Source organism: Mytilus edulis, chromosome 3 (genome assembly GCF_963676685.1).
Source record: "Mytilus edulis chromosome 3, xbMytEdul2.2, whole genome shotgun sequence".
Taxonomy (NCBI): Eukaryota; Metazoa; Mollusca; class Bivalvia; order Mytilida; family Mytilidae; genus Mytilus; species Mytilus edulis.
Genome location: NC_092346.1, coordinates 93,697,864 through 93,725,392, shown reverse-complemented (window position 1 = coordinate 93,725,392; position 27,529 = coordinate 93,697,864). Strand labels below are relative to the sequence as shown.

General features: G+C 31.7%; 2 protein-coding genes across 4 annotated transcripts in view; one reads left to right on the top strand and one right to left on the bottom strand.

The window, feature by feature from the left end:
* LOC139517800 (uncharacterized) overlaps positions 1 to 27,529 on the top strand; it is a 116,543-nt gene that overhangs the window by 41,480 nt on the left and 47,534 nt on the right. The window contains exons 3-6 of one of the 3 annotated variants that reach the window (XM_071309245.1): positions 274 to 377; positions 7,250 to 7,346; positions 22,689 to 22,707; positions 24,105 to 24,231. In XM_071309245.1, the coding sequence (XP_071165346.1) occupies positions 274 to 377; positions 7,250 to 7,346; positions 22,689 to 22,707; positions 24,105 to 24,231 (347 nt within the window). Of the gene's footprint in view, positions 1 to 273; positions 378 to 7,249; positions 7,347 to 22,688; positions 22,708 to 24,083; positions 24,232 to 27,529 lie in introns of all 3 variants that reach the window. The other 2 variants (XM_071309242.1, XM_071309243.1) reach the window with 2 other exon arrangements.
* On the bottom strand, positions 10,133 to 12,223 carry LOC139518184 (uncharacterized). The gene is made up of 3 exons (XM_071309871.1): positions 12,127 to 12,223; positions 11,152 to 11,828; positions 10,133 to 10,250 (listed from the first exon to the last, which is right to left on the bottom strand). The coding sequence occupies exons 1-3, from the start codon at positions 12,221 to 12,223 to the stop codon at positions 10,185 to 10,187; spliced, it is 840 nt and encodes a 279-aa protein (XP_071165972.1). The 3' UTR covers positions 10,133 to 10,184.

The window sequence follows — 27,529 nt, the reverse complement described above, 5'->3', positions numbered from 1 at the left end:
GCTATCTAATCCTCTTAATTTGAGCGTAAGGGAAATTAAAAACAAATGTTAGGATAATAGCATAGGTGTCTTCGTTTGGTGTTCGGACTGCCTTAAACTTATGGTGTCCTCAGTTTATATACATCATTGAATTTGGCATTCAGTAAACATCTTAAGAAATTATAATTGTGTAGATCATATCTCGGTTTTTTTTCGTATTGTGTCGTAACATTTGATAGATATTATGAAAGTAAGATGGTTATGTTTTAGATTCAGTTGTGTTAAATTTTGCAGGTCTTCAAAAAATTCAAACGGGTCAAGTTGATCTCCTAAATGGCACATTTGAAACTGCAGAACCTAATGTCAAAACAACTTCTCAACCTCTGCCTTCTGGTCGTGTAAGTATGTGTAGACAATTCTACAGCTGTATGTAGCTAGATGCCTGAGATATTGTTATTGGTTTAGATGTCAAAAGTCAGAAATCTAAATTTTAGCATCCGATTACCCGAAAGAAGATAAGGCGTTAAGACAGTATCAATTATATATTAGTTCAACCTTTGAAATATGAATCATGCATATCAAAAAGTATAATAAAAAAAAATGGATTTTAAAAAAGGAAAGCAAAAAGAGATTGCAGGCAAGTAAAGCAAAAACCATTTTTACACTGCAGCAGGCTTGTCTACATTTAGATATCTTCCTGTGTAGGAATTAATGTTTATAATTCATAACCATACAAAATTATAATTATTGTTGTCTAGATCTAAACGTGATGGTATAAAATAAACATAATTTGTTTAAATCAACTTTGTTTTTAAATGCATTTTGGACAAATGGTAAATTCCTAGTGAAAAACCTGAACGAGGGGAAATATTCCAAAGAACACCCCAAAAAACAACCTCTTTCTATTTTCCTTAGGTATGAAAACAGTGTTGATGCTGTCTGTAAAATATATTTAGTTTAAACATATTTGTTTTCAGTATTGATATAAAGTACATGACAAGACACCAGGCCTTGAAGGCATAAAACTTTGCTCAGTGCTCGGATCACAAAAATCATGCTCGAAACATGAAATCCACCAATTTGATTGGTTGATTTTTGAGTCCGAGTACAAAAAGCATACTCGAAAGTTTTATGACCGTGGGGCCAGAACTTCCAATGTATATGCAATGCAACGAATTAATAATATAAATTTATTAAAATTACACTTGAAACTAACAGTTCAATTTATCTTTGAACTAAATAACTTCGAGGCTGAACTTGAATCATTCTAATACCATTATCTCTCTGAAATCAGAGGCCGAACGTCAAACTTACAACCCACAAGCAAAAATATTTCTAATACCCGTATCTTTGAAACATCGATGTGTGGATGATTCTGTTCAGAGTAAAACAAGTTTAAGACTATTCAATACAACACTGTAATCACACAAGGCCTCGTATATAAATTAAGCGTTTAACGTTTTGATATCTACCATTAACCAGGCGTTTGTGGTACTTCACTGTCAAGATGCAAGTGTAATGAAGTAAGAAAAATAATTGTGTAGCCCTTACAGTCGTAGAAAAATGTGGTTTATCTGGCGTTAACCTTCTTACGTGAGTAAAACTGTTGCCAGGGCGTAAACCATGATACCCAAAATTCTTCGTTTTAAAGTTTATCATTGACATTTATTTACACTTTGGCTGTTTGAAATTATTTTTCAAGAGTTGGACATACGACAGCTTGATATATTTATGATACGATTTATTTTGGAAAGAATTTGAAACTGGAATTATGGAATCAAATTGACAAAGGACAATTGAGAAAGGAAACGAAAGGAAACATGAGAATTAATAATAAAAAAAAAGTAATTCCGATTTCTGGTAGTGTTCATCCTTAGATAATAACAGTTAAATCTTTTACATTAAAGGGACACTAACTACGAGATATATGAACTATCTATTAATTGAAGTCTTTGTTCAATTATTAATGAAAGTGAAATAATTATTCGCTTATAGCAGCCAGTTTGATTCAACTTTGTCAAAATAAGTCAAGAAACAAAGATGATGAATAATTCACTTCTAAGTTCGACATCATTGAATCCTTATTCATGTAAACTTCAATTTAACCCCTTAGCATGTAAAAACGATAATAAACATATATTTTTAATATATGATATGAAATTAAACAGAACTTCAATGTACAAAAATCCAATAGCACAAGTTCGCTAAATCTATTAATATCTATGTATATGTTTACACCGCTAATATTTTCATCGGATGACTTTCGAGGTCAACTCAATAGTTAATAAAATGATGTCTATACTAAAATACACACGAAACAAAGCTACGTATTATAATGCCCATGTCCTGTTAATTGTTTAACTTAAACTTTTGAAGTTTTGATAAATGTTTTACATTGATAGGAAACAAATATGAGAATTTGAAACATATGGGTGAAAATGAATTTAACAGCTAGTACCCCTTTAAGTTAAATTGTAGTATTATCATTGATGTTGTATTTCAAATTTTCTTATCAACTTAGTCAAAATGCTCCTTTTATATAAAATTTTCACAATTCTAATCAAACTACTTTTTGAATTTATGGTCCCCAATGCTCTTCCACTTTGTAATTGTTTGGCTTTATAACTATTTATATCTGAGCGTCACCGATGCGTCTTATATAGACGAAACACGCGTCTGACATATTTTAATTATAATTCTGGTACATTTGATAACTATCTACACTTATATGAGCAATTGGTTGTCTAATATTTCTTAAAAAAGCTTCATCAATGTTGAATATTTGAAGTTAAATGTCAAACAGTGATCAGTTTTATCAAATTTACCCGATTGTATCAAATACATAAAGTACTAAGCTGGGGTAATTAATATACTAATTAAAATCAATGAAAATGGGGAATGTGTCCAAGAGACAACAACCCGACCATAGAACAGACAACAGCATATGGTTAATAATAAATCTTCAATATGCAGCGAAGAAACTCCCGCACTCGGAGGTGTTCTTCAGCTGGTCTTTAAACAAATATATTTACTATTTCAGTGATAATTGACGTCATACGAAACTCCGAATTAAGCACAAGAAACTAAAATAAAAAAAATCATACAAGACTAACAAAGGCCAGAGGCCCTGACTTGGGACAGGTGCAAAATGCGGCGGGGTTAAACATGTTTTTGAAATATCAACTATCCTTGTATACCTCTAGCCAATGAAGACAACGCATAACCATTCGCACAGTCAAATTCAGTTTATAAGTCAGAGTCCGATGTCATAATAGGTAACAAAAGAAAATAACAAAATGTTAACATGGTTACGTGTATTATTATGTAAGGATATTATGACTGGATTATTTTTTCATCCGGTTTTCCCATTTTCATATTAAACTTTGCTTTCTGTGGATAAGGCGTTTTCATTTTAAATATTACGCTTATATGATACAAGGTTGTTAAATTTTCAAATTTAAAATGCGACGCTCACCATGCGTTTTAAATATTCAAAATTGAACTGTCACGAGTGAATAAGTAACGTATAGGTGAAATACCACCACATCATGATAAGTCACATCCAGTTGGATACGAAAATAGGTCGAAAAAAAGCCTTGCAATTGACAGTTGTAGGTAATTAATTCGACCTTTTATTGCAGTAAAACATTTCTGTGCCACAAACAAATGTCTTGGGTATTTCATAGCACCATTTATTTTTTATTTGGGGTTTCTATAGAGTATTTTGTAGACTTGAGGTTACATGGTTACTTAATTTTGTACACAGGTTAAAAAAAAGAGGGAACATCTTATTGGTAAACTTTCAGTGATGGTAAATTTCTTATATGCATTGAAAATTTATGGGAATGTTTTTTATAGTGCTGGACAGGATAGGACTTTACTCGTGCCAAGTATTTCTTTATTTAAAACAAAGATAATAGTAATCAAAGGTTCCAGGACTATAATTATGTAAGTTCGGGATACTTTTTGAAAAGTACAAATTTAACAATGACTAAAAGGAGAAAATCAATGGTGGTATTACACTTATATAATAATGAAAGCTGTAGATGCATTTGTTGACCTTGTGAGTACTGTCATGTGTTAAAATTTCCTGCTATCTATGTAAAATATGAAAAAAAATGTATTATACTGAGTGGATTGAGTCTTAAAAACTCCTGTATTCTGCTATGATAGAACAATTTCGTAGGAAATACTTTTATGTTCCTCTCTGGAACGCATCGTAAATTTACTTTTTACCTTAGGACTTATTGAAACATCATTGGAGACTGTAAACTTGTATATGGATTGTTCATTCTGCTTGGATACTTCAATTACTCATTTCTTATTACATTTCTGAGTGAAAGTTACCCCATTATTTTTGTATATTGGCCTGAAATGTTTTTGAATTTTATTTGAGGAAATGAGAGGTATACATTGACCACATGAGACTTTATAAAGAAGACAAAGAGGTTCATTTGTTGTATTTTTTTCCTAAAATCATCTTGTGTATCATATTCAACTCTTTTGTAGGCAGATGATATAAATAATTAATGATTTATTGGTTCACATTATATTCTATCTTGATTCGGCTTGGTTTGGATTTGTCGAAGACATTTTGCTCGAATCTTTGTAGATGTCGTCTTTCATAATACTAGATTTTTCTCAAATTACTAAACTGATTATGACAAAACTTGACAGGAAAGCTTCAAATAACCAGTATCTTAAAGGAAAAACGTCACATTCGGTTTATTAGACAACAATGTGATCTTTATAACACGAGATTTAATAGTGGAATCTGTTTCTTTGATGTTTTTTTAAACAATATACAGGCACACCTATTTAGTAGGGTGCCCAGTATCGAAAGAGACGTCTAGTTAACGAGTTTATGTAAACGGATATCACATGGCTATATTTGTATGTAAACTATTGGAAAATCATTATATTTTCCAATCATGAATGTCGTCGTAAGCTCACGTGGTCACGTTTTTCAAAATTTTGTGGTTTCTTAGGGTACACAAAGATACCTCATCATACAGACCATCTTCAATAAGAAAAATTTAATTATTGTTGTCTAAGTTATTTGCTTAAATGATACATATCATTTAGCGGAAACATTTAATTTATCATAATAACAAAAGCTGGAAAAAAATCATTGCAACAGATGCGCATTTCGACAATACTTGTCTCTTCAGTGATGCTCGTTGCTCAATGCTCGTTCAAAATATTTAAAATCCAAAGCTTATATAAAAGACGAAGAGCTATAATCCAAAAGGTCCAAAAAGTATAGCCAAATCCGTGAAAAGAATCAGACCTTTGCACGAGGGAGATACATCCCTTAATTTATAATAATTTCTATCATTTTGTAACATCAAATTTAATAACACAAAAAATCCGTATTTTCATGCCAGTACCGAAGTACTGGCTACTGGGCTGGTGATACCATCGGGGACTAATGTTACACCAGCAGAGGCATCGACCCAGTGGTAGTAAACATCTCGGGTGTCATCTGTAACATTATACCAGCCGCACATTCTGTAACATGATGCGACACAACGTAACCGGCCCTGTTAAGGATCGGTAAGCGCACTGTTTTTCAGTCTTGAAGGACAACCCAGCCGATTTCACTGATTTGTCAAGCCTTTCTAATTGTGACATCGATGAATCTATAGATGCAGCTCGAGATCTAGTTGTTAGGTAAAATGATCTCAAGACAAAATTAAAATAGATTATTACTCAGTATGACCTAAATGAATTGGGCTTAAAATTGGCTACAATTTAAAACATCTCACTTGTCAAACGTTCTCTTTGTGAATCTACTTTTAAACAATATTTCATAAGAGGTAGCTTCATCCCAGACGTAAATTTGAAGATAAATCATATAAGAATTACAAAAAAAATATTTGCTATATGAGAAATAAAAATTTAATGAGCCACCCCATGCAAAAAAGTACAAAAAGTCATTATCATTATCTCTACAGAACACGTTGTTGAAGTCGTTATCCGAAAGAATTCACATTGATGTGAACATTAATAAAATTGTCAACTCTATCATGAATTTGTCAATCAGAATTAAAAAAAAAACAAGTAGAAATATCTGATTTGTTTGCATATGAGCAAGTATAAAATCATGTGTTCCCCAAAACGATAATATACTGACCGGAAACTTTACCACTTGCAAAGCTATAGAAACAAAATAATAATAATTTTCATCAGTTCTATACATGTTTCAAGAATATATCGAATATGTTTCTTACATCGTAACTACAATTCCCTTTCCATGAATATGTCGATTTAGAGTATTGATGGGGATGTAGCAACAAGACGAGTGTCACATGTGGAACAGAATCTGCCTACCCTTCCGGAGCACATGAGAGTACCTCAGTGTTTTAAGGGTCTCGTGCTAAGATTTTAATTTGTTTATTGTATACTATTATTTGTCTGTTTGTCTATTTCATTCTAAGCCATGGCGTTGCCGATTTATTTTTGATTTATTAGTTTGACTGTTCCTCTGATATCTTTCGCCCCCTCTTTGTTTAAACATGAGAGTAAATGCATAGATTATGTCATCTTGTTTATTTGAAATTGAAATTCAAGTAGAATTATTAAATAGTATGTAAATCAATCGTCCTTGTAGGGGATTTTAACCCTTGCTTTTCATAGACATCTTCGTTGTAAGCGAGAGCCGTATTTATCCTCACAGCTACCAGATATATCATTATCATATGGTAAATTAGCACATATAATCTGTACATTGAAAATGGTGTCAAGTTTAAATATATGAAACAATTCAATCAAATCTTTATAAAAGCAAAGCCGAGCCATCACTTGAAGATGTTATAGATTAAAGTGAGATAATGACGAAAAGTACATGAGTTTTATAGATCATAAGTCTGTTGCAAAAAAAAACGACCACTTTTTAGAATTTCGTATGTTTTGGAATGGAAAACCAAACTTAAACATCGATCCGTCATCAAGATAAACTATATCTTATTGCACCTGTTATAAAAGTGCTTACCTAAATATTCATACTTCCTTATTGATTGTTTACATACAGTTGACAATCGTTAATTATCGGCTTCGAAACACGACCATTAACTAGCTACCATATTTTCACAAAAATACTGACCGATAGAAATATGTTTGTTAACAAAAACAAAACAAATCGTGCACAGGTGCTATGATATATGTTTGCTTTGCAATTGGTTCGCGCATTTGATTATCATTATTTTTCATCGGTATCTCGTTTCATATGACTTTAATTTGTAATATTAGTATATTAATTACTTTACAGACAACTCGGAAGAAACAGAAACTGATTGTATCAGATAAAGATGGAAACAACATATGCAAAATAAACATGAAAAATATCCAGAGTAATATTAACGTGTGTATGTATCTTATAGATTTAGATTTAGATTTTATTTTATTTAAAGTGCAACCTGATACAATATACATGAAATTACAATTACATTTCAATACATTAGCAATAGTATACCATATCAGCCAGCCTTTAGAGGCTTATGAAGCACTAACAATATTCATACAAGATTATAAACATACAAAGAATATATATTAACTCGATTATTCATTCTGAGATCTGAGGTTGTTTTAAGTTTTTATAAAAATATTTCTCTCTTTTTTTTTGTGTTTGTTCTTTTACATCATTGCATAAGTGGTGGTTTTAATATGTTAATTGTGAATTCTCATTTAAAATAGATCTGTAATATAAATATGTATAATTTGAAAACATTTTAAGCTGGAATTGCTTCCCTTAAAATCAAGAGCAAAAATAATTTAGGTGGGATTTCAATTAAAGTATGCATAAAAATTTTCTGTATGTGTTCAGTACTAGCTGCTGTTTGCACAAATTGTTTCGAATATCAATATCAAATCAATTTCTGAATATATCATAAATGAAAGGATAAAAAGGGGATGTTTTTCATATGAAAGTGTATGTAACATATCAATATGAGTTGCTTCCCTTAGCCACAGAGAAATGTTATTTTGATACATGTATATTGTCTTTTTTTTTTTTATTGTTATGTTGCATTTTTCTGTCATCATCTGTGTATAATGTTTAAAATCAAATTAGTGATATAGAAAATAGCCCAGGAAATATCGAAATACAAAAGGTATAGATATCATATGCCAATCAACTTATATTATATAAATACAGTAATACTTTTCTTATAAATGCTGTTTACAATATTTCCAAGTAATATGATACTTAATATAGAAATATATTATAAATTAATAGATGTCATCATTATGCCTATTTCACTACCTTTAATGTTTGCACAACAAACACATTGTATATTGTAAAAATAAATATTATTTGCTATGTTTTTCAAAATTTCTTTTGGTTATATACACTGTGCACCACACTATTTATATACTCGAGTCCTTATATGCTTCTCTTTTAGGTGCATGAGCAAGTTATTATTCTTCAAGTTATACTTTTCCTGTTCTAAATATAATAATGAAATTTACTTAAGTGAGTTTTTGTCCATGTGTAGGGGAGACAATCAACACTAATTATCTCCCCTGTCCCAAGTACTATTGTTTAGACAAAAAGCAAAATAGTAAATTCTAATAATATTAAAAAATCATACAAGTGATAAAATAATGAATTATTTTACGGATAGTAGTATTACATTCTATCTGAGCACACACATACATATGTTTCTGAAGCTATCCTTCTAACTATGCTAGTTGAGTTTTCTATTTAGTTACAAGCTCAAAACATGTATATTTTAAAAAAGCAAAATGATGGTTTTCAAGTATTATCTCATCTAGTAAAACATTTCAACTTGGAAAAGAATTTTTATCTTATTAATGTAATATGAATTTATGTCTGTTAAAAATTATTGTTTCTTTTCGAATAAATATATATCATCATGATCATGTAAAGTTGTAAAGGGTTTTATTCTTCAAGAAATAAAATAAATATAGAAAATATAGTATAGTGATAAAGAATATTTTATATAAAAAAAAAAAAAAAAAAAATAGAGATATAATGTGTGAAGTACATATATTTAAAATTGAAATAAAGGTTCATACCAACAGTCTATTGATAGTAAAAAAATAACTGTAGCAGTAGGTAAGTTAATATTGTTAATATTTTGCTGATCTAACATCCAAGGAAACTGTTAGGTAGTTTGCAACTGCACATATTGATTCTGGCGATGTCAAGAGGGTTTTAAATTGTTCTTCGTCACTTAGTTCTTGTAAGTCAATGGTAAGTTTCTGATTGGCAATGTTAAACATAGTTTGTCTTTCTTGGTCATATGCTGGACATTTAATTACAAAATGAATCTCATCTTCTATTGCTTGTTTGGTACAAAGTTTGCAAATCCTTCTTTCTACTGGTAGTTGCCTATATCTTCCTTTCTCAATTTCTATAGGAAAAGTTCCACTTCTCAGTTTTGAAAGCACAGCACGTTTTTTTGTTGATAATGTTTTCAGAAGTGTTGGTTCTTGGCAATAATCAGATTTTATTTTTACATATGTTCTTAATTTAGGTATTCCTGCACATTCCGCTTTCCAGTTTTCTGCTGCTATAGTTGTTAATCTATGTTTAACTAGACCAAGAAAGTTTTTGTTACTCATACCGAGTAAACTACTCATGTTGTAGTGGTTTAGAAGGTCACATTTACCCAATATTGTTTTAATTTCTAAAGCCCAACTATTTCTCCTGTTCTTTTCTTTTTCACTTAGATAGGCAATCTTTGGTAGTCTATTGCTTGACATGTTAATTATTCTTGCCCATAGTCTGATCATGTTCAAATGGTGTCTGAGTTGAACTTCCATCCAGCATGTTTCTCCTGTTAAATATGGAATGGGTGCTCTTTTACCAACGCCTAGAAATGTCCTTGCAGCTCTAGATTGCAGTTTATCAGCAAAGTCATATTTTTTGAACCCCCAAATTTCTGAGGCATAATCTGCCACCGGGACAACTGTATTATAATATAGTTTTTCGTAAACTGGAAAACTTAGTCCTTTTATACTGAAATGTTTTGAAATCATAGCACCAAGAGCTCTACCGCCAGCTTCATGTAGTAGCTTAACTCCTTTAGTAAACTCAACTGTTTCACATATTTCAAATCCAAGATACCTGTAGGACTTACACAAATCAATTGTTTGATGGCCTATATTGAAAGTTTTGTCTGTTGGTTTCATACTTGCTTTGCGACAGTGCATTATTTTTGTTTTGTCTATGTTCATTTTCAACTGCCACTTTTCAGACCAGCTGTGCAAGGTATCAAGCATATTCTGCATATCATTTTCTGTTTCTGAAAGTATAATAATATCATCAGCATACATGAGCACACTTAATTTTGAGTTATCACACATTTGTATTCCCAAGTTTAAATTATTAATGTCAAGTGCCAAGTCATTGATAAAGATAGCAAACAATACGGGTGCTAAGTTGTCCCCTTGCCTTACTCCTCTTTCCACCGCAAACCAATCAGTAGCCATATTTTCAACTTTTACACAACTGTGAAGGTTTTTATACATTGTTTTTATGACTTTGTATATTTTTCCAGTTATACCAATGCTCAAGATCTTTGCAAAAAGTAGCTCATGGTTCACAGAGTCAAATGCCTTAGCAAAATCTATGAAACATAGAAATGTTGACAACTTTTCATCTTTTCTCCTTCGTAAGATTGAATATAAAGTATATATATGATCTATGCATGATCTTAGCTTTCGGAAGCCGTTTTGTTCCTCACAGAGTAACTCGTTTGAGTCTAGATATTCTGTTATCCTTTTACTAAGAATAGAGTTAAAGAGTTTTGCTACTGTTGACATTAAACTAATTGACCTATGATTAAGCGGCACTCTGTAGTCTTTTCCTTTTTTAAGTATAGGATGGATAATACTGTAATCCCATTTAGTTGGCAAAATGTTTCGATCAAAGCACAACTGGAATAGTTGCAATAATAATTTGTGCAACTTTTCACATTTTAAAACTTCATTTGGTATGTTTTCTATACCCGTTGCTTTATTTGTCTTTGCATCTTTTAATGCATCTGTGACTTCCTTAAGAGTTATATCAGAATTCAGTATAAGTTCACTCTCATTTCGTGTTTGCTCATTTTGTATATTGTTTGTTTCTGGTTTTAAACTGTCCATTTGTTCTTCCCATTCCTGTATTAGTTTACGTGTGCTTTCTAGAAATTCATCACTAACCTGATTTGATTCTGTATCATTAAATAACCCTGAAAAGTCCTCCTTCCATTTTTTCAAGATGTCATCTGGGTTATATGAAACACTACCATTTTCTAAGTTTACACAGTCTATTTCCTGTTTGGTAGTAGTAGGTCCTAGTTTATTGATTTCATCCCAAAAAGTTTTTGGATCATTTGTTTTTAAGCTGGTTATTTTGTCTCTTTGTTTAGCATTGTACTGTCGTTCGGCTTGACGTGCTTTTTTATCAAAGTCTTTTCGGCTCTCTTTAAAATTTTTCCTAAGACTGTTCTGTTCTTGTTTGCATTTGGTGCCTTTACACTGTAAATACAAGTTTTCATTATTTTTCACCTGTTGCCATAGATCAGAAAGTTCATTGTTCCACCAATGTTTTTGTTTTCGACGACCATTTTTCCTGCTAGATTTTTTACTAGTTACTTTATAGTTTAGTTTTTCATTCATCTCACTTTGCACTAAATCAACAAATTCGGAGTATATTTCATCAATTTCAGATTGAATGACATGAGAATTTTGTAGTCTATCAATAACGTTTTCAATAGCATGAGCTGTGCGTTGGTTTGAAAACATGTCTATTGGAATAACATTTGTTAAGTATCTTCTATTTTGTAAGTCAACATTATTGGTTGGTTTCTCTCTTGAAATAGTGTTTTTATTTTTATCTAATTGTATTGTTTCATATCTTGATATTTTTAACTTGCAACTAAGTATTGAATGGTCTGGTATTGTTGCTGTTCCCACATTTAAATTGTAATTTTTGATACAGTCTGTTACTAAAGTGGTTTCAAAATCTTGAATTTGTTTAAATTGTGTGTGCGGAACAATTATATAGTCTACCACTGACTTGCCACGAGGTGCTACACAAGTGAAGTTATCTTTGTTTTGCTTGAATCTCCCATTTAAAATACAAGTTTTAGAGTCTGACAAAAAAATCAAGTAAGTAATCACCAAATTTATTACTAACATTGTCTATACTTAATCTTTTCTGTATATCACCTACATCTATAAGTTCATTGAAATCCTGTTTATCTCCAATTCTGCCATTCAGGTCTCCCATAATCTTATATAATACTAGTACTAAAATAGTTTTTATTTAAATGGATACAAATTTATATCTATATCTAAAACGCTGTTGACGTTCTTGCTGATCGCGGAATGAACGTAGAATGAACAAAGCATACCGTGGTGAGTGCGTGTTTTAATCATAGAAGAAGCTTGGTAAGATTACGTTATTTTCGGATATTGTCACAGTGAGAATGTCATGACCGTACTCAGATCGTGATAATTGTAGTGAGGTCGCAAAATATGCGTGGTTAGAACGTGATATAAACATAGCTGAATCTTTGTACAAACATAATGAGGACGTAATACTAGTAGCATTGTTAACACAACGAAAGTTTACATATTCATGCGCTCATACAGCAGCCTCATAACGATCTGAATTAAATTCATATCGCGGTGAGTGTGATGCGATCATGGTCTAGTGTGGCTGGGGCTTTTATAATTTCGTAAGATTTTAAGGAGCCTTGATTGATGTGTACGATGTCTTTGCAGTACCTAGATTCATGGTCTTCGATTTTTTTCTGTATTACCTAAAGTTTTTGTAATTTTATTCATCACTTTAAAGATGATACTTTTGTATAAACTTTACTGAACAATTTCACAAAAGTTGATGGGGAAGGTATATTTGCTTTTAACTTAATGCAATACGGGTGTTCGAAATATTAATCATACGCTATTTTGAAAGTTTAGAGGAGGAATTTCTGTAATAAATGTTTGGAATATTTTATCCGTAATATGTACACATTGGTAAGTATATAGAGAAATAACATTTTAGGTAGTTCAGGGGTATAGAAAAAAAATGACAGAATTTTCTTATACTTTGTGAAATTTAACTTTGAAGTATATTAAATGAAAAAATGCAAAAAAAATTGGGGGTCACCGGCCATCTAAGAGATATTTTGACCTCTGACAATGAGTGCAAATAGGTTATAGGAAATTATAGGGAAAATGGACACAAATACACTTTGATTGAAATTTCAGAGCAAAATAAATGACAGAAGTGGCTAATTTTTTCATACTGTATAGCTTGATGTCTCTATTTTATAAAGTTGAAATAAAATTTGGGGGTCACTGGCCATCCAAGAGATTTTTTGACCTCTGAAAATGAGTGCAAATAGGCTAAATATAGGAAAAACAGACATAAAATATCTTTGATTGAATTTTCAGAGCAAAAATAAACGACAGAAGTGGCTCATTTTTTCATACTGTATAGCTTGATGTCTCTATTTTATAAAATTGAAATAAAATTTGGGGGTCACCGGCCATCCAAGAGATTTTTTGACCTCTGAAAAAGAGTGCAAATAGGCTAAATATAGGAAAAACAGACATAACATATCTTTGATTGAATTTTCAGAGCAAAATAAATGACAGAAGTGGCTCATTTTTTCATACTGTATAGCTTGATGTCTCTATTTTATAAGATTGAAATAAAATTTGGTGGTCACCGGCCATCCAAGAGATTTTTTTACCTCTGAAAATGAGTGCAAATAGGCTAAATATAGGAAAAACAGACATAAAATATCTTTGATTGAATTTTCAGAGCAAAATAAATGACAGAAGTGGCTCATTTTTTCATACTGTATAGCTTTCTGTCTCTATTTTATAAAATTGAAATAAAATTTGGGGGTCACCGGCCATCCAACAGATTTTTTGACCTCTGAAAATGAGTGCAAATAGGCTAAATATAGGAAAAACAGACATAAAATATCTTTGATTGAATTTTCAGAGCAAAAATAAACGACAGAAGTGGCTCATTTTTTCATACTGTATAGCTTGATGTCTCTATTTTATAAAATTGAAATAAAATTTGGGGGTCACCGGCCATCCAAGAGATTTTTTGACCTCTGAAAAAGAGTGCAAATAGGCTAAATATAGGAAAAACAGACATAACATATCTTTGATTGAATTTTCAGAGCAAAATAAATGACAGAAGTGGCTCATTTTTTCATACTGTATAGCTTGATGTCTCTATTTTATAAGATTGAAATAAAATTTGGTGGTCACCGGCCATCCAAGAGATTTTTTTACCTCTGAAAATGAGTGCAAATAGGCTAAATATAGGAAAAACAGACATAAAATATCTTTGATTGAATTTTCAGAGCAAAATAAATGACAGAAGTGGCTCATTTTTTCATACTGTATAGCTTTCTGTCTCTATTTTATAAAATTGAAATAAAATTTGGGGGTCACCGGCCATCCAACAGATTTTTTGACCTCTGAAAATGAGTGCAAATAGGCTAAATATAGGAAAAACAGACATAAAATCTCTTTGATTGAATTTTCAGATCAAAATAAATGACAGAAGTGGCTTATTTTTTCATAAAATTTTGTAGCTTGATGTCTCTATTTTATAAAATTGAAATAAAATTTGGGGGTCATCGGCCATCCAAGATATTGTTTGACCTCTGAAAATGAGTGCAAATAGGCTAAATATAGGAAAAACAGACATAAAATATCTTTGATTGAATTTTCAGATCAAAATAAATGACAGAAGCGGCTCATTTTTTTATACTGTTTAGCTTGATGTCTCTATTTTATAAAATTGAAATAAAATTTGTGGGTCATCGGCCATCCAAGAGATTGCCATGTTTTTAGCAAAATAAATGACAGAAGTTGTTCATTGTTCAAAGAGGGGTTGACCTCTGCGGTTGTATAAAGCTGCGTCCTGTGGAGCATCTGGTAATCATTGTGCTTAAACCATATTTGTGACAACATATGAAAACTGTGAGCTGACAGTCTGCTGAGTTTTTATCCATAAGTCTCATTCTGACTTTCTATCTAAAAGGTTTTTATGTGTCAATATTTGTGTTTCAATACAAAAGGAAGATGTGGTATGATAATTGATTGTTAATGAGACAACTCTCCGCAATAGACAAAATGACACAGAAGTTAACAGCTTCAGGTCAAAAGCCGTTATCGCATAGTGAGATGTAAAAGGCCCTTCAATGACTAATGAAAAACAATTCAAATGAGAAAACTGAAGGCATATAAATGTACAAAATGATGAACTAAAAAAAATATGTGACACAACAAAAGACAACCACTGTCTGAATTACAGGTTCATGACTTGGGACAGGCACATACATAATGAGCCACATCTGTCATATACATAATGTTGTGAGGTTAGTGTTTGAAGGTGACAACCCTTCCCCTTAACCTGGGACAGTGGTGTAATTTGGTACAACATAGGGGTTTTATCAATTTGTATTATTAATTTTTGAACTCTAAATCTAGCGAAAAGTAGATTATCACAGATAAATTTGCAGAATGAGTTGTATGAGTAGTCGGGACCCTTGTTTTACAAACTTTATGGAGCAAAAAATATGTGTTGCGGTTTGTATGTACATAAAGTCTGTCATAAAATTAAAGGTTGCAGTATATTTGCATTTTACAATATTTTTTGTAACTGCTGTATTTCACATGTTATTTTTCTTTTCTACTGTAGGATAGTAAGTGGTTCAAATATACATGTATGCCTCTTGAGACTTAAATTACATGCAATAGAAATCAGCCCCCCCCCCCCCCCCCCCCACAAAAGCAAATTTTAATAACTTCAGCTGTAATATGCATTTTTAAATGTAATGTATGTGCTAGGGGCCTAAATTGACCCTGAATTATTTTAAGTGTTTTGGCCTTAGACTTTTTAATACTTAAAGTACTTAAATTATTACATGTACATTGTAATATACTATGCAATTTTTTTATTTAAAGTACATTTTAAACATATGGGAGGATTCAGAGGCAGCCCTGGGAAAAATTTGGTTAATTATATAGGGAATCACTGGAGCATGACCTGAGCGGGTCCCCTTTTGAGCAGTCAGTGAGCCCCCACTTATAAAAAATTCTGGATCCGCCACTGGGATTTTTTATACAACAAAAATATTCATGAGGTTTTAAATTGCAGGAAAATATCACCTCTTCATACAAGCCCCCTCCCCCTTTTTTCATTCAAAACCTAGTAAACATGCTAAAGGACACATACTTATAATACATTTGTATAATTTTGACTTTTGAATAATTATTAAACATTCTACATATATCAGATACATGTACATCAAATTAGTCTGTAAAAACATTTTGTCTATAATATATATCTTATTATTGCCACGAAACTTGGTCCGTAGGCTTTTAATTTAGTAATCTCTGGTCACACAAAGTTGGTTAAGATCAGTTAGTTCCAACTATCCTATTACACTTTAGAAAAACATCCTTTGATTTTATCTTTATTTACAAAATAAAGACTCTTGTGTGGACATGACCATGCGTTCCACATGAAAATCAATTATATAATCATTTTTGTAAATTTGATTACATATATCTTGAAATATTTTTTTCATACACCTTTAATAAATATGCCATGAATGGACCACCTAAAAAACCTTAAAAAATGTCTGAAGCCATCAAGAGAATATGACACACACTTAGCGCAGGTGTAATTTTTAAAAGTTTGCATTTAATGTCTTTAACATATTAAAGAAATGCACGTCGAAATAACTAGACCCCTAACATGCCTAACAAGCTTTTAAATTTAGAAAAAATATCACTTTATGACAAGACCACTTTTCCTGTTTAGGTAGTAAACGTTTTGTTTTTCTCTCATGAAAATTCTGTAGGATCAAATATATTATAGGGGGGAAAGGAAAAGTTTTAAAGAATAGAGAATAATGCATGTAATGTTCACAATCAGGGTTTCCCCTGGGTCAATTATTTTTTTCGCCACCTCTTTCGCCAAAGCAATATACTTTTCGTCACTTTATGAATCACAATAGATTTGTAAATAAAAGAAAATAGACATACATGTACATGTAACAACTGGGTTTTTAAATTATAAGAAGTACAGAAAAATGGGAAAAAAATAAATAGAGATAAATGGTAATAGCAGATTTATTTCTATATTGCTATGAATCTCAGTTTATGACCAAACTCAGTAAAGACCCATCATTGTTACATTTGGTTGATACATTCAAAAATACCTACCGTTATCTGGATGATATTTTTTCGTTGAATAATCCAGAGTTCTCTAAATATACTTCAGAAATTTACCCAAACGAACTTACTTTAACTAAATCTAACATAAACAGCAACAGTTGTCCTTTTCTAGATTTAGACATTTCAATTTCAAACGGGAAACTTCACACTAAAATTTACGACAAAAGAGACGATTTTTCATTTCCTATTGTTAATTTTCCTTTTTTAGACGGCGATGTGCCTTTGGCTCCATCATACGGTGTTTATATATCGCAACTCGTTCGGTTTGCCCGTGTGTGTTCTGATGTCATAGATTTTAACGAACGTAATCAATGCATCACTGGTAAATTGTTGTGTCAGGGATTTCGATACCATAAATTACTTAAAACTTTTACTAAATTCTTTCATAGATACAAAGATTTGATTAGTAAATTTGGCTATACCTGTAGAAAGCTTATTAAAAATGGTATTTCACATCCTAAATTTTATGGTAATATTGTACTTAAAGCGAGGAAATCACTATGTGATCCTTGTAAACTCATCGAACCTTTAAACAAACTTATAAGTAAGGGTTATCGTACCGATATTGTAATAAGATCTCTGAATATAGTTCACATTGGCACTAATATTGATATTGTCATTAGCAAATTAAAACATAACTAAATTTCATTATCTTTTGAGGCGAGATGTATAGAGACACAGACACGTTAACTTTTATTTCTATAGAAGTCGCTCTTCACTATACTACTACCTGTCGATACATTTATTTTTGGCATTGCACAAGTCATGTCTTCTTTGACTATTAATGACGTTAAAATACTAAATCCCTGTGATGTGTTTTAGTCGATTTTAGTCTCTGATGCATGATTTTTTATTATTAATTGGTTTTGGCTTTTAACTAGCTGTCAGTAACTGCGAGTACTCTCAAATCGTATTTTCTTGTTAATTCGACCTGTTGATACTGTTTATAATGCTTTTTTGTCATTTTTTATTTATACGGATCTTGTCTGTACACCAGCTTTGATTATTTGTAATATCTTCACTTATTCTTACAACATTTGTATAAACTTCAAGATTATAAAAAAACCGGTTTTTTTCTAAAGTGAACATTGATTGGTTAAATATTTCTCAGTCATGTCCTGTTTTTGAATTTGTTTGTTAGCTTTTTGGTCATGAATGTTTGTCTCTAATTTTTAATTAACTGTGCATTTGTATTCAGATATCGCAGATCAAATTTATTCGTTCATTGTTTAATCATACGTTTTTTGATTGAGTTAAGTCTGCCAATTGATATTTTATCGTATGTTTTTCTTTGTTGTGATGTTATGCTATTGTTTCAGAAAAAGGGAGAAGGTTTGGATCCATTAAAACGTTTAATCCCGCTGCAAATGTTTGCACCTGTCCTAAGTCAGGAATCTGATGTACAGTAGTTGTCGTTTGTTTATGTAATATATACGTGTTTCTCGTTTCTCGTTTTGTTTATATAGATTAGACCGTTGGTTTTCCCGTTTGAATGGTTTTACACTAGTAATTTTGGGGCCCTTTATAGCTTGTTGTTCGGTGTGAGCTAAGGCTCCGTGTTGAAGACCGTACTTTAACCTATAATGGTTTACTTTTTAAATTGTTATTTGTATGGAGAGTTGTCTCATTGGCACTCACACCACATCTTCCTATATCTATATAAAGAATTAGTTAGGAATGAAATGAAGGACCCTCAATCCAGACCATTGGTAAAAAAGGTAGTTTTGTGAAATGATTCATTTAAAAAAATAATTTATACGGTCTAGATCCTGCTAACTTGTTTAAACTCACCACATTATTCATGTATGTGTCTGTCCCAAGTAAGGAGCCTGTAATTCAGTGGTTGTCATTTGTTTATGTGTTACATATTTTTTTTTCATTCATTTTTTTATATACAAAAAAGGCCGTTGTTTTCTTGTTTGAATTGTTGTACATGTACATTGTCAAATCTGGGCCTTTCATTGCTGACTAGTACAAAAATGTATATACATGTATGTGGTTTGGGCTTTGCTTATTGTTGAAGGCCGTAAGGTGACCTATAGCTGTTTATGTAGGTGCCATTTTGGTCTCTTTTGGATACATTGAAGTTGTCTCATCCAAGCAATCATTCCACATCTTTTTTATATAGATGGGTTTTGTTCTAACATGTCTAAATTTTAGTGTGCATGCTTAACCAAAAATGTTATAACTGGAATCCCGGCAAAATCAACTCCATTCACTTTTGAATACTCCAGGTTTACAACAAGAAAATTCTGTTTGCATATGCATGTAATACACCTTATCGCTATTAGTCTACTTGGCCGGCCGACCTGGTCGCTTGACCTTTTGACGCATTCAACAAACACTTTTCCATTGTGGTGTCAGATATTTTGTTTTATGACGTCAAAATGTACGGGAACCTGTGTGATATCCAGTAATGGTGGACAAATAGCGATAAGGTGTATTACATGTCTTACATGTATATAAGCCTTTACTTCCATGAATCATGACCTTTACTCCCAGAAACCTAAATGGTCTGAACCCTATGCAGATGACATATTTCTCAGGTCCACACATTTCAAATCTATTACATGATAAAAGTACCATGAGCTATGCCTTTAATACAGTACTTGCACGGCCGTGTAAACTTACCGATTCCCGTGAATGTTTTTACCGACTCCGCGAAAGTTTTAGACCGACTCCGTGAAAGTTGGTGACCGATTCCGCGAATGTTTTTTACCGACTCCGTAATAGTAATGGACTGAATCCGTGAAAGTTGTTAATCGATTTAGCGTTTTGGAGCGACTCCGTGAAAGTTGTTGACCGATTCCGGGAATGTTTGATTCCGACTCCCTGAAACTTATGAACCGGTTCCGTGAAAGTTTTTGATCGACTTCGCGAAAAATGTGAACTGACTATTAAAAATTATGTAAATTCCTTTTTCTGTTATAGTATAGGTATAGAACCACTAATTCAGGCCTGCTCGAAAAGAGTATACCAGAAAGTTGTACATATTTTAAACTAAATAGTTCCTACGCATAGCTTTATCTTTGTCAATAGAGGGCACATTTTGGGTAGTTTTTGGTATCTAACTTGGGGAGTTGGGAACACTGAAGATACCTTAATTGTTAAAAGATTTATTCGAATAATTAAGAAGTATATGAAATTTTGATAGGAGGGCATATTTGGCCTCTTGTTGAGATGTTCCTGTTTTTGTTCTATAATGTCTGAATGGATTTTATAAACATTCGATACATGCCAAATTGAACATTTGATATTAATTTTACAGCACAAAGATCGTGAAAAAAAATATGTCGACTCTGTGATAGTTAATAAAGATATGATGCAAGAATACAGCCGGCTCTGGTTATTTTATAAACTACATTTGAAATCTTAATAGTTCTTTTTTAAATGTTTAAAGCGCCAGCTATAAAAGAAAGGAGCATAGCGGAGTGCTAAAAAATAAAACGAATAATGGTAATTCATGAAGAATAAGAAAGAAAAATGAAAAAAGTCCTTAAAATTAAAGAATACAAGCCTTATCCGAGCACTTATGAACATTTCATTTTGTTCATGTTGTTGTGAACATAACTTTCTTGCTATATCCTTTCCGTGTCGTGTTTTGAGGTCTAATGGTTGTTTCCCAGTCGTCTTTTGGTTCTGCATAGTTGTTTGACAAAAAGTCGAAAATATCGTAATTCACCAGTCGAATATAAGAACCGTTTAAGAGTTTAGTGCTACGTTTCACTCATTGCCTGGGTTTATTCCATTTCAATTTTACTCTACGTGCAGTATATGTATATGTTCCGGACCATATGAGTATTTGGGCCATACGCGTATAGTCATGACCATATGGGTATATACTCATATGGTCCGACCATACGCGTATGGTCGGGGTAATTAACAGGTTTACTTCTAGTTGTCGCATCATTAAAATGACACTATCAAAGGTAATTTTATTATAGATCTATAAAAAAATATATATATAACAAGATTAACAAAATGAATTAAGCAGTTTCACACTGTAAATTTTATCACTAGTCAAAACTACAGTAAAAACATTTTCATTTTTTCATTTTTCGATATGTTATTACGAGTGAATGGAAAAACGTCAACCTGGGAAGATGACTTCCAAAAATATCTTAATGAACTCTGAACACAAGAAATCAATTATTTCACTATAAACTGACAAAAAAGTCGACAGGATAAAGAGTCTAATAATTTGCTTACTTTTGAAACTTTATATAATTAGCATGTATTTAGCAGTGCAATATTCCAAATTTTTATACTAATACGTGTTTGGTTGTTAAAAATGAATGATGTAACCGGCAAGGACCCGAGTTTAATTTTCTAAGTTGTCAGGTGATATGATGCACTTCAGCCTTGTTACGATATTGGAGATCTAGAGCTTTTTAAAAAATATCGTAGACAAATTGGAATGACCAAGGACCCAAGAAAAGCTATGGTACCGTATGGAAGTAAATGTCACCCTACGCATACAAGCAAGAATACAATTAGCGATGAAAAGTAGCTTGGGCATAACTATTTAATGCTATTTGAATTGTAAATAATACAATTGCATGTAGAAATCATTGTTTTATAAAGTTTTCTAATGCATATTATTGATCCGAATTGGTTAGGGGGAAAACCTGCATATTACAAAATTGTATATTTAATAAATAATTTAAATAATTCCATGGAGATCGTTAATGGTATATATATACGAAATAACCACAGTGCCGAGTCGGCAATAATTGCATAACACGGCCGCGACCATCACTGACTAATGTGTTAATCAAATTAATTACAAGAGTCGGCACCAAGCTTACACGGCCGCGAATGTGCTATGTAATTAAATAAAGTTATCAATGTCGGCATCTATCTCATCTTGCACGGTAGATTTTGTTAATGAAGTCAATCTACACCAGTCGCGGAGTCGGGGAACTTACACGGAATCGGTCCAACACTTTCACGGAGTCGGTACAACACTTTCACGGAGTCGGTACAAAACATTCGCGGAATCGGTAAAAACATGCACGGATTCTGAAATCTTACACGGCCGGGAAAGTACTATATAAAACTTGAACGGAGTCGGGGGGTCCCATGTGGCTTTCCATAGTATGTTATTCATTTTATTGATAAACGATTTATAGATAAATTATCGAATTCGTGCGTCTTCTGATTGGCTGAAGTTGTTAAGTTTATCAACCCATAGACATAATTTAATCATGGTTTTCACCCGTTTAAAATGAAATTTATAAAATTATACTGTAAAAATAACTGTAATATTTTATAAGCATTTTATTTTAAAGTGTGCACCACATTTGTTTTACTTTTTTTTGAATAGATGGATAAAATATTACAGTTATTTCTTAATTAGAGTTCATGTGTGACCAGAAGAAAAAAACAGAAATCACTACCTATCAGACTATTGGTCTTTTCTATGGGAATTGTAACAGAATATTCGAATAATCTCTTATTATATCTTTCAGATGTAGGTGATACCCAAGTGTAAGTGAGGCGTATTTTCTGGTTATATTTTATGTTTTTAGCAAATGAGTTTTATAGTTTTTTTACGACAATATTAAAAGTGTGCACAAGAAACATAACTTGAAGATAAACCACATTATCTGTATAAAGTACCATACAATACAGAATCTAAATACCGAAAAAATGACGTGTCTTATAGGTTTAACGTCAGTACAAATTTTTAGTTCAATGGATTATCGATGTGTTACCGTTGGTTTAATTTTGTAACCCGGGATTTGTTTTATCCTAATCGATTCATGTCATTTGCTTAGCTGTATACTACTATTACCATTATTGAACCCTTTTAATAACGTTTACAGTTTCTATTTTGACAACTCTTTCTACCAATTTTCCATTTCTAACTTCTAACTTGTCAGTTTTAAAACATAAGCTATTCTGGTTTGTACATTGTTTAAACAAAAATATAACAATGCAAAAAGAAAGTTTTTGATATAATATTTGCAAGTGTGAAATTCTGAATGGCTAATTTAATGAGATCTATGAGTCAGTTTTCGATGAATCCTCAAAAACAGACCGGTTTTTACATTTAAGTATAAAGCTAATTTGTTGCCTGATCGAACACGTATATCTTCAACGATGATAATATAATCAGTCATTTCATTTGTGTATGTACAAATACAATCATGATTGACGCCTGTTTTGCCTCCAACGACCCATCTGAGGAGATATAAAAAAGGTCGGTATTTATCCTGCAACCACTGTTAATAGATGTATTTAAAACACTTTGTGTTAACTTTGCCCGACCACCGATGGCTTTAAACAGGATTATTGCATGTGTGTTTCATTGCTTTGAAATTCATAAAAGCTTTTATGATATGGTGTTAAAACATTTTTTTAAAGAAAGCCAGTGATAAGTCTTAATCAGACGCAATTAATTGTTACTACGGTATCAGTAATAAGTATTGACTATGCAATTAAAGCTTTTTTGTTACTTGTCCAAATATATCAAACTTATGTCCTCTTTTTTTCTTTTTTTCGCTTTTTTTCGTTCTATTTTGTATACAACCGAGTAACTAGTTGAGTATCTCTTTTTGTCTTGTTTTTAAAGTTGTTTTATATATTGTATATTCAACATATTCGATAAGATTCGGCATAATACATAAAATTATTTAAAAGTTTAATAATATCAAATTATTGTTTATATTCTTTAACTTCAAAATTGAATAATACCACTTCTCCCCTTACATATTTTAGGGTTTGCAAGGACAAGAATATTAACAGAATGAGAAAAATAGTGTTAGTTATTGCTATTTATAATATTGTTTTCCGATGAGTCTTTTGGCAAACTTATTTGTATCTAATATCAAATGCATATCTTGAAATATTTAACGCAGCAGATGTTTTATTGATTTACTTAGAATGACAGAAAATAGCGATAGTGGAAGTAGTAACGGTTCAGAACCAAGTTCTGTAGAAAGCAGAGAAGAGCAGATAGCATATTCAAGTGGTGATAGCATAGGCAGTCAATTTCCTTCAGGTTCAACAGTACGTGAATATCGAATAATTTCAAATGGAATTTTTTAGTATATACCCTTGTTTAATTAGACTCTCATTCGTGCTATTATTCAAGCTATATTCTGTCGAACGTAATTACATATCATTTAAATAGAAGTTGTTACACCACTTATGAACTGTTAGTATGTATCCACCATACTGTTTAAAAATATTAATGGCATAATTAATTAATGAGCAAATCAACCGAATGACTAACAAATACCTCAAATATCCCGACTCTTTGCTCATTTTTGAAGGGCGTACGGTTACCAATAATTGTTAATTTCTGAATCATTTTGGTCTCTTGTGGAGGGTTGCCCATTGGAAATCATACCACATCTTCTTTCTTATATTCATACCCATCAATGACATCAATAAATATCAATTAAAATATAATTGTTGAAAAACAGTTATATGTCAGATTTCAAACTTCAAAATCATGCTGATTATTGTCGTAAGAAGATTTATTTTCAACGTATACTTCTAGATCCGCACAACACAATACTAATATTTAGTTTACCTGTGTGCGTTGTACATTATTTTATATAGCGATAGTTTGGTATACAAGCACTTCATTTTAGTAAAGTATTTATATTGTGTTATCGCTATTTTACGATTTTTTATCTTGCTGAATTAAAATGTCTTTTCTCAGCGGAGTTTGAAAATTAGGAAATTAACAAAGTCTTCATAGGTTAAATAGCAATAAACAGATTATCATTGGTAATCTCAACTCGATTGTATTTCTCACTTTATCTGTATCGGCTCAAGCGAGAAAATCAATGTCGTTGAGATAACCAACGATGATTTATAATTATAGACCCGTATGTGCTAATAACCTCCAATAATATTGTCTTCAAAGGTAAATATGATTACTAATATTTGCAATGTCTCACACAGATCTTATAGTAAATAGAACTACTAGTAATCCTACATAATTTACCAAGGACGAAATTTTAAAAAATCACAATACTTTCCTTCTTTCTTTTGGTATTAACATCATAGAAAACGAATATTATACTGAATACGAAAACGTCACAAAACTCTATATAGAGAACGACACACAGCTGGATCATCAAAGTTTTCGACTAAACATCTTTCTAAAGTACTGACTACTATTTTTTCTACAGTTAAAGGTGGGCTTTGAAAAATTTGTGATGAGATATATATATTCTACCAGTGGTGTTTATGTGAAAGATCTACTGCTAAATCTTCAATCACAATCTTTGCATTAAACAACAGGATAAAGACTTTTGATTTTTATACGCTTTACATTACTATTTCCAATGATCAGTTGAACGATTGCCTTCTCCATCTCTTCAAACAGAGCTTTTGTCTATAAAACTGAGAATCGTAGATACAAATTTCTTGTTTTGGGTTACAATGATTCATATTTTGTGAAAAAAAAATACACTGAAACTACCAGAAAAAAAAGCTGAACATGATATTATCAAAATGTTGGACTTTTTGAACGACAATAATTTTGTTGAGGTTGGAGGATATATATTTAAATAGTCAGTCGGTATTCCAGTAGATACTAATGGTGAACCCCTACTGGCCGATATGTGTTTATATTCGCAAAGGTCAGAATTCTTTCAGAACCTTCTAAAAAAACAAAAAGAAAAAAGCACCTTGCGATTTTTTAAATTTTACTTTCCAATAAATTGATGATGTTCTATCATTGAATAACCCATATTTCAGCTTATACTTACATCTCGTTTATTCCATTGACATTAAGGTAACTTCTGATACAAGAAGAACTGTTTCATACCTGTATCTTTTCCTCAATATTGACACAGCCGGACGACTTCAAATGAAAATCTATGATAAACGGAACGATTTCAACTTCCCAATTATCAATTTCCCATTTCACAGCAGTAACAAACCCTCTGCCTATTCGTATGGTGTTTACATATCTAAATTAATTTGATGAGTTCGTGCATGTACACATTATACGGACTTCATATGCGGGAGTGTGCTCCTAACACATAAACTGTTCCAACAAATATATGAGGAGAACAGATTATAATTAACACTCCGTAAGTTTTAGGGACACAATCACGATTGGGTGATTCATACGATGTGTTTTTTGTCAAAACTAACTGAGGAAATTCACAGTGTAGATACTATTCTGTACGCTATCCGGAAGTCGCGATTTTCGAATCGAGAATTTCAAACTGGCTAACAGAACGGTTTTGTTTTGGTGCTTTTTCTCATTATTTGTTTACTCCTATATCTATAAAGTGCTTTGCACATCTAAAATGTATGTATAGCATCATAAATATGAGTAACTGTAACACAAACATGCAGTAGAATATAAAATATACGTGTGCATCACACCAACGTCATAGAAAAAAGTGAAATCGATTGACAATTTAGCTCTCGTAGTACACAGCAAATAATATTTTTATTGCAAATATTTGCATCAGTTTACAGTTTAATATATACTGTTCCAATATTCTTACCGTATTTAAGTAGAATGTTCGTATTTCAAATAAAAAATATGCTTTCCTTGAGGATCCAAAATAAATTACTGTACGATCAGTCTAAAACTGACTGTATTCTAGAAGCGATTTCAGATTATTTGTCTGTATGACAAGTCGCGATTTTGAAGAAAGAAAACAACGGCAATTTGAAGGTATATACGTGTCTATGTGATATTATGATTGTGTCCATGGAACTATAACGTGTAATTTCTTTCATCAGACCATACAAATATATTTCTGATGACTTTTGTAGACGGCAAAATAATTATATTTTTGTTCCGTCAGTCTTACTTAAAATCAAATGCCTAAAAAGCAATACATGATTCGCTTGTGGACTTTGTATTAGTGTGTCGTTGCAGTTATCTGTTTAACTATTACATTTTTAAAGAGTTTGACTATTTACACCGTCTGCCGTTGACCAATTGGTGATAACACACATCAAGCCTGTCTCTTTTAAAATGACAAAAATAGATAGAGAAAGCTTTGTTAAAAAACTTTAGGTATTGAGGAAAGAATTAACGAAATTATACCCCGCCACTTTAATAGTCCATGTTTTTGGAAAAAAAATAAACCACCAGGAAAACTAAATTATAGGTGCACAGGTAGTCCAGTCGATCTAGCATAAATTTGACCCTAACCCGAAAGTAATTGCAACAGAAGATTTTTAAGTTTTAATCTTTAGCATTATACCCCAAATATACACAGGAAAAAGTCCAATAAAATCTAACTTGAGGAAGACTAAAAAAATCACCATATAAAATTCCTATGGAGATCTGCATTGAAAAGGGAGATAACTCTTGCAAAAA

What these genes read in the sequence shown, in the direction of transcription:
- LOC139518184 (XM_071309871.1), bottom strand. Translation starts at nt 12,223, where the DNA reads ATGGGAGACCTGAATGGCAGAATTGGAGATAAACAGGATTTCAATGAA. An exon ending in ATTAAGTATAGACAATGTTA is followed by an intron (nt 11,829 to 12,126) that starts GTAATAAATTTG and finishes CAATACAATTAG; the next exon opens with ATAAAAATAAAAACACTATT. An exon ending in ATGATACAGAATCAAATCAG is followed by an intron (nt 10,251 to 11,151) that starts GTTAGTGATGAA and finishes TTATACTTTCAG; the next exon opens with AAACAGAAAATGATATGCAG.